The sequence below is a fragment of the Styela clava genome, chromosome 11, assembly GCF_964204865.1.
Source record: "Styela clava chromosome 11, kaStyClav1.hap1.2, whole genome shotgun sequence".
In the NCBI taxonomy this organism is placed as follows: Eukaryota; Metazoa; Chordata; class Ascidiacea; order Stolidobranchia; family Styelidae; genus Styela; species Styela clava.
Genome location: NC_135260.1, coordinates 5,817,652 through 5,838,237, shown reverse-complemented (window position 1 = coordinate 5,838,237; position 20,586 = coordinate 5,817,652). Strand labels below are relative to the sequence as shown.

The following is a 20,586-nucleotide window of genomic DNA, read 5'->3' as shown; positions in this document are numbered from 1 at the left end:
AAGTCTTACAACGAAATACAAATGAAATGACCCTTGCTAGGATTAAAATAGAAATACATAGGTACCATAACTGCGAATCAGTTGACTTCCGGTACAGGATAATTAAAAACTACTAGAAACGTTGCGACAGCCTCGGCTTTTCGTAGCATCCTGCGACCTAAATTTCCACAGGAAACATTCAAATTGTTCAGGAACAATAATAATGACCAGTGGTACTCGAATCACTTAATTGTTGTGATATATATATTGTATTTATTTAAACCAATGATACGGAAATATTTACTCGCTCCCGTAGAAAGTACCAATGGCAGACTGTATGAGTAGAGATGGCTTCGCAGTATGTAATATTGAGGTTCTCAAAGGGCCCAACCAATGTCTTTAAATGTTAACAAAAATAAAATAAAATTTCCGATTTCGTCATTTTAGATGTTGAAATAGCGCTGCGATACTATGACCACCACTCGGACCTGAAGATTGGTGACCTGTCTATCTGTTTAATTCGGTTTTGGAAATACCATTCGACGACAGAAACTTGTTTTTCTGCAATTCATGCAGTTGCTACTCTAATCCGATTTCATATGTCTACTCGTACTTGTGTTAATCAACTTCACTACATAGGCGTAGCCATGGGACTTGGCCCCCAATATTTAACATTTTTTTAAAGCAATTTTGCGATATTTGCAGTGAGACATAAATTCTTACGCTTTTTCTATTTACCATTTTTGAACGATTTACTGAAAACTGACTTTTCCTGACTTGCTATCAATAATCCTTTCACCAAATGAACAAATCGAGATGGATGACAATGCGAGCTTGTATACCTTGGATAACTTCGACAGCAAAGTAAGTCTGCAGAAAGATCCCTAAGATATCATTAGAAATCAGTTGCTGTTTTCATCTAGCCTTGTTTGGAGCAAGAGGCACGAGTAAGCGTCGTATTACGTCATTATACAAAAAAAAATTGCCCCCTCCAAATAAAGAGAAAATTTGAGCTGGCTATACGCTCTTACTCCACTATGGTGTACTTATTCGTTCCTGTCCGATTTCTCGACTAATATGGGGCTCAATAGCGTTTTCCCTTACATTGATGGGTATTGACAAGCTGATGATATATTTGACTACCTTGTTGGACACGGATCGTCTTGTTATTATGTTGTTCTTATTATAGAATTCTATCGTTATGAAAAATTTATTATACCGGACAAATTGCTTTGAAATTTTCACTGGTTGTTTCATGTAATTACGTATCTCCAATATTGCGAGATGAAGGTAATTTGTATATTTGATTCATGGTTTCAATCAATATTTTTAAAGAAATACCGTAGGAAATAGTTCGCAATGTGCAATTTCTACAATGATTGGAAATAGGATCGCTTCATTTTGTTAGATTACGAAACGACGCAAAATAGAATTTTCACCTTTTGGACTTCGCACTTTTATTTGGAAACACACTTTCCCGCACAAGTAAAATGTCGCAAGCGTGGATTTATTTCGAAATTGATTTTGAATATGAAAATTGGAGACTAGTAGAAATCACTCGCGCAACAAGGTTTTTATTAGGAATTTTAAAAATATATATTAAAAAAAATGACCTATCGTCTTGACTCAGTTCGGTAGTGACTACATATATGGATATCGATTGCCCCCCCCCCCCCCTTTTAAAATGTAAAAAAAAGCATTTTTCCATTTCGTGCATAGCAAATTTTTGTAGCTTGGGACGCTATCAAACCCACGTAACCCGTTAGGTGTTAGTAACTAACAGCGGGTCCTAGCGGTCCCTCCCCCCCTTTGAAAATTACTAGCTACGCCCCTGCAATCTTCTGATAACTTTTTTTCGGCATCGTTTTTAGATTGGTTACTTACTTACCAAAACCTCATATTTATCGAATACAGATACCACGAACCACACATACCGTGTTTCCCCGAAAATAAGACCTAGTCAATCACTCGATTTTTTTGACCTAGTCGATAGCAAGAAATCTCTTCTACACGTTAGAAATGATTAATCTAAAACGTGTGCGAGAGGAAAACGTGTTATTTAAGTAAATGGATATCGGTTTTCATATTTTGTATAATTGGAAATTTCATATTTCTCTACATTGTAATATTGATTTTGATAAATTAAAATAAGAGACATCCTCTGAAAATAAGCCCTGGTGTTATCTTTCGAAAGAAAAGTGAAATAAGACCCAGTCTTATTTTCGGGGAAACACGGTAGAACCAATGACATTAAACAATGTTTAATGTCATTGGTAGAACATAGAAAATAAATCTGATTAGATATTGTAATATTTCATATATATGCAACTCAGGAACATTACTGTTTCTATCCAAAAATATTTAGCATATACGACGATATGGCAATATAATCACGGGTGAGATTGGAATCATATTTTCAATTTATTTTCATAAGCAAGCTAGCACAAACACAACAACTCAAAAAATGCTTCTGATGTACAGCAAAACCGCAATAAAACACCTTTTAATTACAAGTCAATTAGGCAAAAGTGAAAAGTTTCATTTCATAATAAAATATGTCGTGTATCAAATCTTTCTATGTGATTACTGTATCTCAAGAGAGCAATGCCCAAGTGCATGGACGCGTAAAGATACTAGTACGGCCTGAGAACATCAAGTTTGTTGAGAATATCGGCGGATAATTGTGACGGAATAAAGCGTGTACATGAAGTGTTCCCATATTTTATTTAAAAAAGTGTTCCCATGAATTAAAATGAAAGAACAAAGTTGCATATGGAGTTCCATGAGCACACCCGATGTTAGCATATGAAAGCTTTCGCAGCTTTTAGCTTTCAAATGGATGTATTTAACCCCCAAAACAGCACTATTTTGCCAAATAAATATCAGCGACGGTACTGAGCAATACTGTCAAACATACAAATTTAGTATTGGGACAAAAAGATCCATAAATATCAAACGGAACTAAACATAAAAAAATTAGGTCACGAAAACAGTGAAAATGAACTTTCTAAAGTCAAATAAAGAATTTACGTTGACAAACAAGAATTAATTTCCGCGTGACTTTTAGCCAGTCATCTGCTGGCTGCAGCAAATATGCTTCAAAAAGCTCAGATGGACAAATGGCGCTGCATTACTTGCAAAATAACCAAAATTTGAAAACAAATTTTAAAGGATTGTTGAACTTACTGAAAAAAGAAATTCTTATCAGAATATTTGATTTGAATATGACAACTCATTGAAACTTTCTCTGCGGGGTATATTTATATTATAGGATTCACAGTTAAATTAAACCAAATGAAATAATATATATAATTTAGATATTTCATCTTACAAAATCCTAAACATCGCATCAGTGATGAAATTTAGCCAGTTATCTGGCGATTAGACGATGTTCCAATACTTAGAGTAGGGGTCGGCAACCTTTTGTTGCTCGCGGGCCAAAATTAAGGGTTACAAGTCATTGGCGGACCGCACATATTTTTAGATAGTTAAAAACCGAACGGATGATACGTTTTATAATAAAAATCAAGCAGTGATACATCTCTCGGATAGAATATAGATTTATTTCCTAATCGCATTGAATCTCAAAAAATTCCATTTTAATATTCGGCGCCATTGAACCCTTTGCACTTAGCATCAACTTTTCTGCATTTTGTTGCAATTCGTCTAATTATAATTAAATTATATTCTCATTAAGCGAGTAATTGTGAATTTTATACTTGTTGGATTATAATATAATTTAGTCTACACGTGTCTCACAATAAATTCTGATACGTAAAGGATATAATCGTCAAACAGCTGTTTTGTTACTATAATTCAGTGAAGCGTCGCGGGCCGGATTATATTACTCAGCGGGCCGGATCCGGCCCGCGGGCCGTAGGTTGCCGACCCCTGACTTAGAGCAAAGGCATAAATATGCTGCAAAAAGCTCAGATGGTTCTGCATTACATACAAAAAAAGCAAAATAATTGAGTTGGTTAGCTAACTTTAAAGGATTGTTGAACTTACTAGAAAAAGAAGAAAAAACTTTTACGGAATATATGATTTATGTATTACAACACATTTCACTTTAGGTGGAAAAACACGTAAGAAATAAGTTCAGTGTGGAATTTGATAATATACATAGCCTATTTGTATTGGTATGAAACCAAACGAAATATTCAATTTCATTTAGATACTTCATCTTGCAAAATTCCAAACAAAAAAATTAGTGATGAAATAGATAAGAAGAATATCGTGGCTGTAATAGAATGTTGATAAATCATTGTATTAAACTATTGTCAGATGTACGTGTTACTTATTTTAGGATGTATTTGAATAAAATACTTATATTTTGACAGCAGGAACCATAAAATTATTACTTTTGTGTGATAACAGCATTGGCTATTCCAGATATGTTTATATGTTCTGAATTGGGATAAGAATCGGAAATTAATTCTCGCGTTAAAAGTATGAAATTTAGACAAATAAATATCAGCGACCGTTCTGAATAAAGCTGTCAAGTAAAACATACAAAATCAGTATTCGGAAAAGTTCTGTTCAGCTAAAAACCATTCGAAAAATTAACCCCGTATTAACAAAAAATCGGACTCGGGAGTAAAAATACACTCTACATAGAGATTTAGGAAATACCATATTTTGACAACCGAAACGTTGTCGTAACAGGTATTTTCAAGTCTGGAAACTAAACTCCATAAAATGTGAGAATATGACTCCAACCCGAATTTCAAAAACGCGCAGAATGTAGGCCATCGACTCCGATGCCATTGTAGATAGCCCGTCATCCTGTATTCTATTTCGTGGGTAATTTGTATTGTATTGCATTAGCCACTAGGCAAGGGATGGCGAACCTTTTCAAATGAATGGGTCAAAAACTATATTTTTATCGCGTAACAGGAGAAAGAGGGTCACAGATATTCAATCAATGCTAGTATCTGTATGAAAAACATCTGAAACCAATTTTATAAGCTTCTGTTGGTGTTGGTGTAGCTTTGGGCTTTACTTATGCAGCACTTTTTTTATGACACTCGATTTTATGAAATTATTACGAAAACACGCATATGAATTACTATAAACGTTTAGGATGATGCGGCAAATTATTTTACGGTTCCAAAGAGTTTGGAAAGAATTCCACTCTGATTGTGTTATGTTTTTCGATCAGCTTAAACCACATTAAGGAACTTTTCACTGTTCCATTGTTATTTCTGATTTCTTATTCATTTTTTTTTTTCAAGTCTGAAAAATTTTGTGCAGACAGCGGGGCAAATTAACAATTTGAATATGAGCGATCGCAGCCTGAATGCCCAACTGACAGTACATTATAATAGTTTAATTATTGTTAGATTAATTTAAGGCCGGTTTTAAAAAATTTTTATCACTGATATGTTAGGATTTATTTTTATTTTATTCGTGCCTTGGCGGGTCACGAATAAAACGCAGTGGGTCACTATGTGACCCGCGGGTCTGTGGTTCGCCACCCCTGCTCTAGGCCCTAGTAGTTAGTGTTCAGATGTAATTGGTCTATTTTATGAATGGGCAAGGTTTTTGGACCAGGTGCCAGAAATTTTGCCCATCTAGACAGGCGGGCCATGTAAGTGTGACGTAAACGTTACATTTCATGAACAATATTTACAGTGTTAAAAAAGCAAAAGTGGAAAACAATGAGCCTCGCGCCAAAACCAAATTTAATCGCAATCTCAACAAATCAGGCGGGCCAGATTCAATTACCCGAAGGGCCGGATTTGGCCCGTGGATCGTAGTTTGCCCATGCCAGGTCTATATACTACGCCGGAGCTTAGTAGGGGAGTGTTGGAATATCCCTGAGTGTAAACCAGTCGTTTCCAACTTTTTGGTGGCGTTGATCTTCAATAAACCATTTGAGAGGCTCGAAGAACCCCTGTACAACAATTAATTGTTGAATAAAAGCAAACCTAGGATACCGCGATACTCCGGTGTAACCAATAATATGAGTTTCGCAAATAATTTGAAAATACTGTTGAACTTGATGGAGAAAAATAACAAATAAAACGATGCTAACACCTTCTTCTCTTGCAAAATGTTGAACTTTTATGGACTGAAGCGTTTTTATATAAGTAAATTGTTTTTATTTGGCCTTCCGCTTCTTTTTTATTGCTTTTTTGTCAGCTTTCTTTGCCTTCGCTCGTTTTTGAGCCTTTGGTTTGATCTTTTCCATCGCTTTATCTTTTCTTTGGTCATCCTGGGTTTCTGAAGTTGTAACATCGCGATAAACCACGCTGGGTATTAATACAGCCTTTTCGGGGGCTTGAAGTCGTCCAGGGCCATTCGGGTCCGGTTGTGGGAGTCCATGGGGTATTTCATCAGCGTATTCGTTTAACCGTCTATATTGGTTCAAAGAAAACGGTACCGGTAAAGGTGGGCTCCAAATGCGCGCAAATTCAGGTTCCGGGTTCACGAATGGAATCGAATTGGCAGGGAGATATAAATTGGCTGAATTCGGTGGGAATATATCGGAATACATGTGGTAAGATGGAGTACAAGGAATATTAGATGGGAATTGGGATACCGGATTTATTGACGGTGCCGTGTGAGACCACCAACAACATGGGTGTAAACGTATCCATGGCGTATCGAGTCTGTTCGGAGCGGGTGGAATTGTAGCAGGATCTTGGGGCTGCATTGGAGTATATATCGGATCTAGATCGGGACTTACCATATTGGAGCTATCTTCCTGGCCATTAGGGGTTACGTTCTGTGGTTCAAGTTCACTCTGTACTCTTTGTGATGATTTGGGAATCTGCCTCCATGGTACATATATATTCGTAGCTCTGGGTTTATTCCGACAGGGGAAGATGGTTTTGAGTTGAGTTTCTTGCTCTGAATAGGTTGGGCCTAAGTTAGGCTGTTGCGATATGTTTTCCTGAGATATGACTTTAGGAACCGTTTCTGATTGGCAAAGTGATTTCGTTTGAGTTTCAGGTATGTCCGCTGTTGTTTCAAGGTCACTTGAGATACTTTGAAGGTCAATCAAATCGTTTTGAATTTGATTTTCGTGACATCCTGTTGATTGAACGTTTGGTGAAAATTCTTCGGATATCACCTTTGGGATGGTTTCCACTTGAGGGCGTAGTGCGGCCAAGGAGTCTTGTTCTGGATTTGATTCAAATGGATGATTTTCATACTTTGGACATAAATACCCAGTCGAGCCTGTATCAGACGGATAACCAAAGTCAGACGAAGTGGAAAAAAGTTCTGGCGTATATGGCTTCTGCCATATGTGTGACATGAAATGTGCCGGTAGTGCGGAAAATTCTGATTCTGCTGCAAAATTACTGGGTGATTTCATGGACGGTGCCGGTTCCGAAATCAGAGGTGCTAATACCGAATGACGTGTTGATAATGAAGGCTGGTGACGTAGGGATGGGGGTTGAGCAATAAGTGATGACGTAGGTCCTGTACTCCAACTTTCATTATCATTGCGAGTATTTGTAAAATCCGGGCATCCACATCCAGAACCGAATTGCGCATTCATTGAAGATGTATTACGTGGTTGAAAGAAATTGACGCTAGGTTGTGAAAACACAAAATCGCCCGGTTCTGGAGACATGGGTTGGGGGCCGTTCGGAATGGGTCTTAGATTTTCCGAATCTCCGTAATTAGGCTCCGAATATGAAGATATGGTCGGACGTTCTGATCCTGACTCTGAGCTTGAACGATAAGATAACGACGGTTGAGCCTCTGGTTCGTATATGCTTGATTCATCCGAGCTGTAAGAATATTGTCTTCGCCTTTTCTTTGCCTTCCTTGCTCGGTTAACAATGATTAACAGGAATACAATAACTAAGATGAGCCCAAATGCGACAAAAAAAAATATTTTTTTCATTCCAGTGTTTTCTGGTGCTACGTTGGGCTCTGGACGAGGTGATGTAATGTTCGGCACTTTCGCGCAAACTGGGGAGAGAAATCGGCAAAAGGGGTCCTCCCTGGGGCAAGTGCTGTTTGGGTGTAGAGGAGGAATCATACCCATGTTAATTGTAGGCGAAGTTTCACAAGTCGGCGATGATAGATATTGTTTCTTGCCACCTAAAAATATATAATTCGTGTAAAGTGTAAGCTTTTCTGATTGTAGATTATAAGTGTTGAAATCGTAATTAGTTGCTAATGGTTACAACCAGTATTGAGATTCAAATTTTAGGGTTCTCTTTTTGGTACTCCCTTAGTATGTGTACCAGGTTAGGATAAGGGCATAATTGTAATTCCGATTTACCTTAATTTAGTTCTATTACGAGTTCGGGGACTGTCTGTGTTAGCCAAGTGATATATACCCCCTGCTCATAGGCTTCCGTCCCTTTATATAACATGATGTAAAGTAGGCGAACAAAATTAGTTACCTATATATTGGTACACATACGTCTGGAGCGCCCTCTTTTGTATAAAACTCGCTAACAACGGGTTCCCTACTACCCTCATTTAAGAGAACGCTTCACTTAAATCTAATATATATATATAACTTCCGAAACGCCAAATATAAAGCAAGTCAGCTGCGATGCAAGTTACCCATTTGCCTCGGTCGTCTCACGTCTAAAACAAGGACGTGATAGAGTATCATTCTTACAGCCCATGAATACGTTAGCGCAGTGGTTCTCAAACTTTTTAGGCCGCGCCTCCTTTTCAGAATTTTCTAGGTCTCGTGCCCCACTTAAAAATAACTAGGTAACAATAAGCTACAAAGAACAGATAGTAAGGCAAAGGTATGTTTTATTCAAAAACACGTTGAAAATATGTGAATGGAACGTAAACATCCAAAATTAAATAAATGTAAATATTTAAAATAAAGCGGGCAAGATCAAATCTAACAGATATTTTTATGGTTAATTAAATTCACGTCCCCTCGAAAAATTATCTACGTCCTCCGTGTGGGGCGCGCCCCAGTTTTCCGAAACCACTGCTTATTGCGAACCCTTTCAATACGGTCTTTTGAGTGAAAATATTCAACACGGTACCTGATATGCAAATTATATTCAAAGCGTCGAACCAGTTTGAAGAAACCATATTTCTCACAGTGCATAGCTGGCCCAGCATCACCTGAATTGAGAAAATATTGTTTAATTTTGAACCAATGTTTTCCGAACGAGTAAAAATCCCTCTCTGATGTTCTTGGGTAAGAAATATCACCTTGTATTAGGTTAGGCGTAATCTCACAAATATTGTCCAGTTATTTAGTATTATTATAATACGTATTTACGGAGATATTTTATGAACTTCTATATTCATTCTAGTAACGTCCACCCGATCTGTGTACCTTTTAAGAGTTTTTATACTTATTCATTTATTCATTCTACACTGACATCTCATCAAAAAATAAAACCCAAATTAAAAGATTTAGTTCAGTCAGATCCTAATCTGAAAGTTGTGGTATCCCTGCCATAAGATGAAATATTTATTAAAAGACAGTCAGACTGTAACTGGAATTTCCCATCATAAAGTCGGGCCCATATGTGAATATTCATAAATTTTAACTTGGCATATTTATCCCGGGGGAGAGGAAAGTAGATTAGACGGCTTAAATATATGGAGAACCTCAGCCCTCAGTTACCTGATATTTGATTGAGTCTTCATCACATTTCCAGTCATTGTCAGCGGTCACCGGTCTACCATGATATTTTTCGAGTTCTTTGTCATTCCTGGTCAACCAGAAAACCATATTGGCAAACCACTGATAATGAGGTGTTGAGAGTCGATTGGAACTGATGTCCAGGAAAGATAAATCGCTGTTAAAATATTTGTAATGTTAAGTTGTAATTCAAGACAATAAAGGGGGCTCCCGAAGTATGCGAACCAAGATGGCGGACATCGGAATGTAACATGTGTACTAGGTTAGGGTTAGGCCATAATTTTAGGTATAAATACTACGGGAGGCTCTTGGCTAGTCTTCGAACTGATAATAGCACTAAAATAAGGGAATTGGAAAAAAATTATCGCCTAACCTGTTACCCATGTTACGTTCCGATGTCCGCCATCTTGGTTCGCACACTTCGGGAGCATCCAATAAAGTCCATACGCGAGGTTTTATTTTGTAAAGGCTTTATTTTGCAAGGTTTTATTTTGTAAAAGCCGCATTCAGAATATCTTTTTTGCAAATGACTGCATTGAAAAAAGGGTGCTCCCGAAGTATTCGTACCTATGTGTACCAGATTAGGGTTGTTCAGGTTGTGCGTCATCTTGGTACGAATACTTCCGGAGCACCGAAAAATGTACTTATTTATATTAGATCGCATCTAAATTTACCGTTGAAATTTTTAAAGCGGAAATGGCAATAAATATTATTTTAATAATTTGTACCTTTTGTGTAAAGTTTAAAAATAAATCAAAATTTTGTAAGTTTTCACAACTTTTGCGAAGAGTTGGGGGCCGCACAATATCCTTTGGCAGTCGCATGCGGCTCGTGGGTCATCTATATACGTAAGTGCAAACAAAATCTTCAGTCTACTCTTGCCCGTGTTGTTATTTTTGTACGAGCGGTTAAGTACTAGGGCACCAACCAGAGTACTAGTTTGGACCCTTTTTCCCAGTAGTACATATGAGGCGCTTATTAAAACGCGGTATTTTATGCAAATTTGCTTCATGTAAGGTTTCACTCAAGTCTGGGCAAAGTCACGAGTGATCGCTGATATGCCAAGAACTAATAATTAAATACATACAGAATTATTTGGACGTTAGAATGCGCAAGAGTTTTTAAGCAACGCATCTGAAATTCCCACCTGGGACATATTTCCTTAAAACGTTATATCAAACAGTTTAAATTGGAGATGAAATTTTGCGCAGTTAGCCAATTTATTATGTAAATCCTTGTATTCGAGATACTGAAGTTTTTGAGGTTTCTTTATGGTTATCATTCGTAATTAACGCATTGGGTCCTCGTTTTACTCATAATAAGGCCATAGAAACTTATAAATGTTCAATAAAAGATTTACAGATTTTATTATGTGAGTGACTGTGTAACCCGACATATCGTTGACATCAGACGACGTAATGCGGAAGTTCGACAAAAGAGACGGATTGTAACAAGATGTTGTGAAAACAAACAAAAAGTGAGATATTATTTTCTGTTCGTTTTTATTGAAAATGTTTGACGCACGAAGCGGTGGAGAATTTCACGATAGATTACTCGATAGAATGATTATTTTCCGTAGACTCTTTATTTCCGTATTTGTTGTTAATCAGACATAAGCTCATGACCTAACAATCCAAATTTCGAATGATCTACCTTTGCTGACATTTCATCCCCGGAACAGTTTAGTTAGGATAAAAAACATAACAACAGCGCCACAATAACTCGGATATACCAGGCTGAATTTAGAATGTAGACTTCTTAAATAGTTTAATTTGAAGTATATAATAGTTTAGGTGTGCTTATACGGTTTGTGAAAGCCAGCTGGAAAACAATATATAAAAGGAAAGCGAAGATAAAATATATGGACACGAAAACCCATAATCGCAGTATTGTTAGACTAAATGCGCGATTCATTCGGAATATTTGCAAAATCAAAGCGGAAGACATCGTAGACGTAACGTGTGGCGAAATAAAAATAAAACAGCAAAAATGGGATATCGGACTTATGGGAATTAAAAACCCATAAAAGTAATCATAGCATTCTGGCGACCAATTCTTAAATCCTAAAATAGTAAAATTTTGAATTCGATCGGTGCATTACTTACGGAGAGAAGCGTTTTTCAGCATCAAAAAGTCGCCCTGACAACAACAACGATTTCAAACGACCCACATGACCACTTCGTGTGATATAATAGTTATCACTTTCGTGAAGGAGAAGAGCATTTAGGTTGAAGGTCGACAGAGACAAAGAAATACAATCGTCAATATTTTATTGGTTGAACAAGTTAAACAAACTTCGAGTTGCGAGTTATTCTGGTGGAAGTCATGAAAATCCACACAATGTTAATATAATTCCTATAAAACTTTATCACATCTCAATATGGTTTAATAATATTGGGTAATTTTGTAAATTTGCACAACATACTAGTTCAACAAATTAGACATAAAAAGAACGATACTCCCGTAGTATGTGTACCAGGTTAGGGTTAAGCCATAATGTTATTACAATTTTCTCTATTTTAGTTATATTACGAGTTCGAGACTGCCTGTGTTAGCCAAGTGAATATACCCCCTACACATAGGCTTCAGTCCCTTTACACAACATGATGTAATGTAGGCAAACAAAATCAGTTACCTCCATATTGCTACACACACTTCTGGAGCGCCAAGAGAACACACCTCATATATACAATATACATATACGGTCCATTCTCAAATCAAGGTAAATGAACTTTTCTGGCGGGAAAATTTCGGGAACATGTTCCTCAATTTAACGTTCAAAACTTGTTTCGTGTTTGCTTTTTGTTGGAGATGGATTATTTATTGACAGGAATATATAAAGTAATGACGTATGAAGTACATTAAAATCGTGTTGCCACAACATCACGATACGCAGTAGGGAAACTCAGGGGGTTCGCCCAGTTTGCTTGAGTCCAATGAGCAAACATTATTATGACTATCTGCAGAGGTTACGCAGAATACTTAATTCCCAATCCTTCCCCCAACGCCTTTGCGCTAGTGGTCTGTATGTGTATAACGCAAGGATACTGTAGCAAAAACAAAGATGACTATTCTATTTAAGAGTCTTGCTGCTCACCAACACAAATATATTTCTGTAACGTTTCGTCTAACCGAGGTCAGATATCTTCAGACAAGCATTTGAAACTATAGGCCTCGGTCAGATAAAACGTTACAGAAATACATTTGTGTTGGTGTGCAGCAAGACAAATCGAATTATTATATGAATTCTGAAATATTAGCTTCCACGATAATTCAAAATTTGAATTTTTTGATAAAACACTTACCATAAATTGGAAAAAGTGTTTTCTGGAATCGTCTTCAATCTGTTGTTGTTAAGATGAACCCTGACCAGTTCTCGGTTGTTCTCGAAAATATTTTCATTTAATTCAGTCAAGTGATTGTAGCTGAGATCGAGCGTACTAAAAATGAGGAGATAATGGCAAAATGAGATTTGGCAGTCATTGGCATGATTGCCCAGTCCTAGTCCATTGGTTCTCAAATGGTGGGGCGCGCCCAACAAGGAGGGGTGTAGACATTTTTTAGGGGGCGTAAAGCTAATTAAAAATAAAAATATTTGTTAGATTTGATCTTGCCCGTTTTATTTTGGATATTTACGTTCATTTCACATATTTAAACGTGTTTTGTGAATGAAACATACTTGTGACATCCTGTCTGATAGCTGTAGCTTATTGTTAGCTAATTATTCTTGGAGTGGGGCGCGAGACAGATTTTCCATTGTACAGCACGAAATGCTATTTTGCGAAGTGCTTTTTATAAAAAAAAAAAAAAACACTGTCCTAGTCGATGGAGCAGTTGTTCTCAACTCTTTCGTTAAATTCCTTCTTTCGTCTATTTTCCTATTTTGAAACTGTTTATCCCTCCCTCACTATGCATAAACACTAGTAAATTTATTCACTCCCGCTTTATGTTTGAGTAGTTTATGATATATGAAAAAAATAGGCATTATAGTAATAATGAAGAACTGGAGAATATTAGTAATACCACATCAAATACAATGCTTAACAAGGAGTCGGAGTGGGAACAAAAATTTCCGAAGTCGGTTGTGAATTGACACCGACTTCCCCAGCCTAGAGTTAAATAAAATAGGGAATTCACGAGAAGAATGTCTTTATGACTCGCAAAGTTTAAGTATTCGTCTATTGAACTAGAGTTATTATTTTATTGCAATTTCAAATTTGAATAGCGAACTTGCATGATATTATGTAAATTGTCAAATGTATTTTGACTGAAATTTGTAATTGCCAAGTTAGACCGTAACAGATGGCGAGTCCAGCCCGTAAACCCTGCAAATCCATGTGGTATCCCAGCGTTTAATAAAATAGGGAATCCACGAGAAGAAGAATTAAAAAAGTCTAGACAATTTCCTGTATCACTCGCAAAGTTGAGGTATTCGTCTGTTGAACTAGATTTCTATAATATATAGTTCTCTATAAAATTAATATTTTACAGGAGTTTCGAATTCCAATAGCGAACTTACATGATATTATGTAAATTGACAAATGTATTTTCACTCAATTCCGAAATTGAACTATTTCGCAGCTCAAGATTGTTGAGATCCATAATGTCTGACGGAAATGGGAGAAGAACCTTGGAAAATAATGGGTAACAATTAGTATTCATTTTGGTTTAATACACGACTGACATGGATTTATAACACCAAGTCCATGTATCACGGGCACGGGAAAACTACAGCCACATACGGCCCACAAAAGCATTTTGTACGGCTTCTCTGCCCTTGGAGAAAGTTATGAAAATTTTTTGCAACTAGCGCGCTTTTTAGAAAAAATATTTTCTGAACGCGGATAATTTTGAAAAAAAAATATAAATTTTCAGACAATAGGCAAATTTCAAACAAAGATTTATTGCGAGAGGTTTGGCAGCGCACAATTGGATTAAACAACTAAATGGAAAATACAAATTTAAGCGGACACAGTTTTAGAATCGCAATAGATTTTCTGCTGAAGCCTGGGAATAAAAAAATAATAACAAAATAAAACACAAGCCAAGTATCTGCACCGGTTTTGTGAAATCAGTGAACAATGAACATATTATTTAATATACAAATCATTCTTATTTGTGCTAATCTGGACAATTTAAAAGTGTCATCTCAGTCGTGAGCTCAAAACTCTAGTAGTAGTTCTTGAAGATTGTGTAAGACTAAATATAATAATTGATTCTGTATACGCACCTTGAGTTGGTTTGAATTGATGGTCAGGTATTTGAGTGATATTAAACCCTCAAATAATTTCATATCCAAAGATGAAATCGAATTCCCGTCCAGTTTTAGCTCTGTGAGTTTTGTCAACCCGTTAAATACGCCGGGTTGCAAGTCAATATTTTCGTTCCAACTGAGATCTAGTTTAACGAGATTCGTCAAACCTAAAACAAATATGGAGATGAATTAGGGCCAAAATTAGTGTCAAATATAAGATTATGTCAGTGTGTCTAAAACTGGGATCTCGGGGGACAACACATTATTTTAAAGGGCATTGACAGTAAGTTTTACAGTTTTTTAACTATGGTGCATTCAGTATTTTTTCCGTTTTTTGGTTTCATATCAACATAGTTGCAAAATATTTAATGATAAAAAACGTTAACGTTAACGCTTTCCTCTCCATCTGGATGAATATGTCAAATTTTATCTTATCACGGAAGTAGTGTATAGTCATATCGCCATGGATTAAATATTTCAGGCAACAAAAAAGTCAGTATCTTCTGAAAAAGTCGGCTTAATTGCGGCGATTGTTTTAGAATCCGTTTCCAACTTTGATTTTGATCCCCACGCCTGTTTTTAAAAATCCTGACTGCAGCCCTGCATGGAAGTAGCCAACTCCGGATTGTAAAAAATTAGACTCCGACTCCAGTTCCGAAATCTTTGTATTGGCCTATAAAAGTAGCCAACCCAGCTCTGAAAGCATTGATGTCAATTCATCACATTACAAAAGTCACAGACAATTACATGCCTTCCAAATATTCGAGACCCGATTCGAAAAAAAATTTCGATTTGATTCTAAAATCATCAGGTATTCGAAAATGCCCATCTCTACATAGATTACTCACCTCTGAAAGCGTTGATGTCAACTTTTTTGATATTATTATTTCTGAGTTTAAGAACCTTCAATTTGCTCTCCCCATATTCAGGAAGGTGAAACTCATCTTCTCCCAATGACGTCAGCTTGCAACCATTCAACGATATGTTGAGGAGGTTTGGGTAGTGTCGAAACATACCTGAATAAACCAGAAAAGGTCGTTATTATTAAGTTTCTTTCAGTTGTTTATAATGCAATAACAAGGATAAAGCGATGACTATACCTCAAAGCTTATCAAGTTTATTGTTTAGTAGTTTCTCCGTGTGCTTCCGAAGTATGTACATCAAGATGGCGCACAACTTGAACATTGTATGTGTACCAGGTTATGGTTCAGGTTGTGCGCCATCTTGGGGCACATACTTCGGTTACTTCTTTCTCCGAACCGAGATAATCTTAAAGATGAAGTAGATTTTGGCTTTCAATGATGGTCATTCCAACATACCGTATTTTACTCTTAAGGCGATCTTTAAATGTTTTTCTCGAAAATCGATCGCGCGCCTTATAAATATAAGCCAACGCGCATGATGTATGAAGCAGATAGTGCTTTTTGCTTCATCGCCTACACTCATAACCAGCATGGTACAGCTTGGAAACTCAATAAGTATAAGTATAAGTTTATTTCGACTCCATAATCAGCATAACAATAAAATGCTCGGTAAAAATAAATAAATAAAAACTGATTATGAAATCAGGGGAGCAAACAAAACCTTAGATAAGGTTTAACACGTACAGAATGTATATAAGATGGAAGAAGAAGCGGTACGTGTTTACTCACTAATCTAAGTACCTCATGGACGGTGCATTTTATGGCCCGTGAAATACGGTATATGATGGGTATCGAAGATGGTTATTGGTATTACATTATTGCTGATGAAAGACAAATAGTTAAAATACAGTATAAGCCATAGGAAGTATCTCGAAAATCAAATATTCTGGTTATCGTCTTTGAGTGAGAGAAAAGGAAATTAAGGGTAGAGAAGCGAGAGAACGAAAAAGGAGAGAGAAAAATAGAAACAAAATGAGAGAGAAAATCAAATATCCGGGTTGTCGTCACCTCAATGGTTGTCGTCTTGGAGTGAGAGAGAATAGAAAGAAGGGAAAACGAGAGAAATAGATTGAGAGAATAAAAAAGGAGAGATAGAAAAATAAAAACCAAACGAGAGAGAGACCCAGTAATAAGGGCGCTTCAGAAGTGTGTGTACCAATATGGAGGTAACTAATTCCGTTCGCCTACTTTACATCAAGTTGTGTAAAGGGACGGGAGCATACGGGCGAGGGTATATTCTCTTGGCTGACACAGACAGTCCCCGAACTCGTAATATAACTAAAATAAGGAAAATCGGAATATTATTATGACCTAACCTGGTACACCCACTACGGGAGTCTCGTAATAAGACCATGCTGATTTCATCACGTATAGTCGTATACAATAATTCATTTCTCCAGAAATAATTAAATTTCTATTTGCCAATGGAAGCCCAACTCATAACATTGACAAAGAAACACAAGACTTATTAAAGTAATATAGGAGTTATCAACAAATAGCAACGTTGGTCTTTGAAGAAAATAAAAATAAAACGTTTTCGCAGTTTATTATTAAATCAAGCGTTAACAATTACATAATAAATCATTTTGTTCGTGTACAAATTAGCAAATATTTTTAGAATGAGGAAATTTATTGGATGTTGAGAGAAAACGCACTGTTAACAGACAGTAATAAAGAGTTCTGAGGTTATGATATTATGATAAACTGCATATTGTTCCCGAGTCAACTCATTTGAATAAAATCATTTTCTACTAAACGTCCTAGGTTGGATTCAAAACAAGAATATTAAATATAATTGGCTTTCCACTGCTATTAAACTTACTACCGTTCAAAGGTCATTTGTTTTATCAGCTTGTTTGGTTCTCCCGAAGTATGTGAACCAAGATGGCTGACACTGGAACGTAGTATGTGTACCAGGTTAGGGTTAGGCTAAACTTTTATGCAAGTTTTTCTCATTTTAGATATATTACGAGTTCGGGGACTAGCCAAGTGACTCCCGTGGTATTTGTACCTGAAATTATGGCCTAAAACTAACCTGGTATACATCTGGGCTCACATACTTCGGGAGTACCGCTTGCTTATGTATATTTATATTTTATACAATGCATACAATACGAGGGGTTTCTCGAGTCTAAGAAATTTTTAATTGTGGTTCCGTTGCGACTTAAACTAATGCTACTGCTCTATTCAATTTTATTTTAATTCAATTTTACCTTTGTCGACTTTCGTGGTCGCTTTACTCAGCAAGATGGTTTTTATCGAAGAACCATTGTTATCCCACAGTAGATTGCCACACCAACCTTTGGCGTCCGTTTTCGGTTTAGGAAGGGAAATAACCGAACTTTTGGAGCAGTCGATCATATCCAAACTTTTGCAACAGCATGTTGAATAGCAACAAGTGGCGATCTGTGATAACAGAACATTTACCTAGTCATCAGAGAAAAAAGAGCAATCAGAAAAATATATTTTTGTGCTGGCAAGACTTATTGCACAAAAAAACCGAAAATCTTTACCAATATTGCACCACCAATATTACTTGTTGTGCAAGTTAGGGTATTATCTTGTTTTCGCCCTACCACTTATTTTTTACACTATCTCTTCGATTTTGTTTATGTTAGGCTAGAAAAATCAGGCCGGGTCATCGCTCAATTTTAATCGTTTATTCTCTCTAACAATTATTTACTAAAATAATACAAAGACATGTGAGGGAATAAGCAAATCAGACACAAAAATACGCAATTTCGAAACAATTTATACTGTCTGAAAACGAGTGTGAGAACGATGTTAATCTCCACTTCCCTGCGACATTTTAATGATGTTGCAACATTTTCATGTGATGTTCTCACGCTTGCTGTTTGTGACAAACAACTTGAGTATCCTTCATAAGCTGAATGCCGTAAACGCATGGATGGTCTTTCTAATGTGTACCCATGCACCTCGCGTGCGGAGTGAGGAAACCGCAGAAGGGAATTTCATAAACAGATTAGACACGCTCGTACTTCAAAGCTGAATCGTGAAACAAAACAGGCGTTTCATGTGATTTTGAAACCAAAAAATCTCTCAATAAATCTAGGATTGCAATTAGTAATAAATCAATGCGAATGTAGACTCAGCTATGCCCTAATATCACAAATGCTTGGTAGGCAACAACGAGAACTCACTAGGAATAACGTTATTGAAAACAGGAATGTAGAGTCAAGTAAAATATACAATCGTTTCCGATTCCGGATTATTTTACTCCGACTCCGCGTTAAGATTATTTTTAATTTTGACTCCGGATCCTAAAAAATTAGACTCCGACCCCAGCTCCTAATTTTTTGTTTTGGCCTATGACGTATGCAAACCTTTATTAATAGATAGATAAATACATTTAGTCAACTCGATGACTTTTAGGTGCCGAAGAAAATTTTGATTCCAATATCACTATTGAAAGTAAGAAATAATTCCGACTCTACAGAATTGATTGAAAGTAAATTGTTTCTGTAATCTTGCTGTTGTTGTTATTGTGAAAACATCGCTTTCTTTTAAACTACCGGAACAATAACTTCGAAATTTTCAGTAGTTAAAGAATGCTGTTGCCACCAGAAGACTATTACTTTTACCTATTTCAAAAATTAATGATAATTTTATACGATTCGTTTTCAACTTTTTAGTTTTGTGTGATTACGTCATCAGAATTAAAAATCGCATTTTAGCAATATGGTAGTCGAAGTTGTTAACTTTGGTAAGAAAGACTACGGGGAAAATTTATTACGACTTCGAGTCCTTATGTATCTAAAAATTGTCATCTTGTTATATTAATCTCTTCAAAAAGAAAGTCAAAATATCTTACCTCACAGATCATGCACAAGCATGCCAATAGAAGTGGATTTTTACAGAGAATCATTTCGCGTTTTACATCATGGAACTCGATTCACCGCAACGAGGGTTTACTTTTTCTTCTTTTATCTTTTGTTTCAAATCTCATGTTACAAAATTAAATCTGAAAAACATTAATTGTAAGTGAAAAAAAGTTGCAGCACCAACTTTTTTTATAATCTAAGTTTGAATATTATTTACGATCACGACACCCAAAAGTTACATCTGCTCGGACTGGATAAGAAACACATAATAGATCTAATGATTCGGGAATCATGTTTATATATACATGATGCACCAATGAATTGAGATATTTTATGTTTGATAGTCAATCCCGATAGTAACACTAAGATTTCGCGCCATAGAGGCACCAACCTTTTTCGGAGCTCCCGAAGTATGTGCACCATGATGGCGCACAACCTAAACATAGTATGTGTACCAGGTTAGGGTTTAGGTTGCAGGTTGTGCGCCATCTTGGTGCACATACTTCGGGAGCGGCCCTTTTTCTATAATAAAAGTTGCGAGGCGACCCAGAAACTCCACCTAAAGTTTCTTCTGCTTAGATTTTGCGACAAATAAGAAAAAGATCAAATGATCCGGGAGCAGTGACGTGTCTGGAGGTGGATCAAGTGGGCTGCCGCCTCGAGTAGCACGGTATGGGGGTGAGTTTGTTGCTTAGTTTGATGATTTGAACAATAGTATTACAAAAATTCTACTCTTACTTAACCTTTAATTCATTTATTCTCATGTATAACAACATCTATAATTTGTTTATACTCCAAATTATTTTTGAAGTATAAGGCAGCATTATCAGAAACTCGCTCCGGGCATCAGAAAAGTTCGACACACCACTGTTCGGGAGGCATGTTTATGCTGCGCCAATATTGAACAAGTTATCGTGCATCAATGAATTGAGCTATTATATTTATATGTGAGAATCAATCACGAAAGCGCAACTGAAAAGGGAACATACACGGAAA

At 36.5% G+C, this 20,586-nt stretch overlaps 1 protein-coding gene across 1 annotated transcript; it reads right to left on the bottom strand.

The window, feature by feature from the left end:
* Positions 1–2,381: 2,381 nt before the first annotated feature.
* On the bottom strand, positions 2,382–20,357 carry LOC120346955 (uncharacterized). The gene is made up of 10 exons (XM_078117918.1): positions 20,334–20,357; positions 19,581–19,730; positions 17,962–18,154; positions 15,674–15,841; positions 14,802–14,992; positions 14,091–14,200; positions 12,877–13,011; positions 9,554–9,728; positions 8,961–9,042; positions 2,382–8,040 (listed from the first exon to the last, which is right to left on the bottom strand). Exons 2-10 carry the CDS (start codon positions 19,632–19,634, stop codon positions 6,083–6,085), a joined length of 3,066 nt encoding a protein of 1,021 aa, XP_077974044.1. The 5' UTR covers positions 19,635–19,730; positions 20,334–20,357; the 3' UTR covers positions 2,382–6,082.
* Positions 20,358–20,586: the final 229 nt, after the last annotated feature.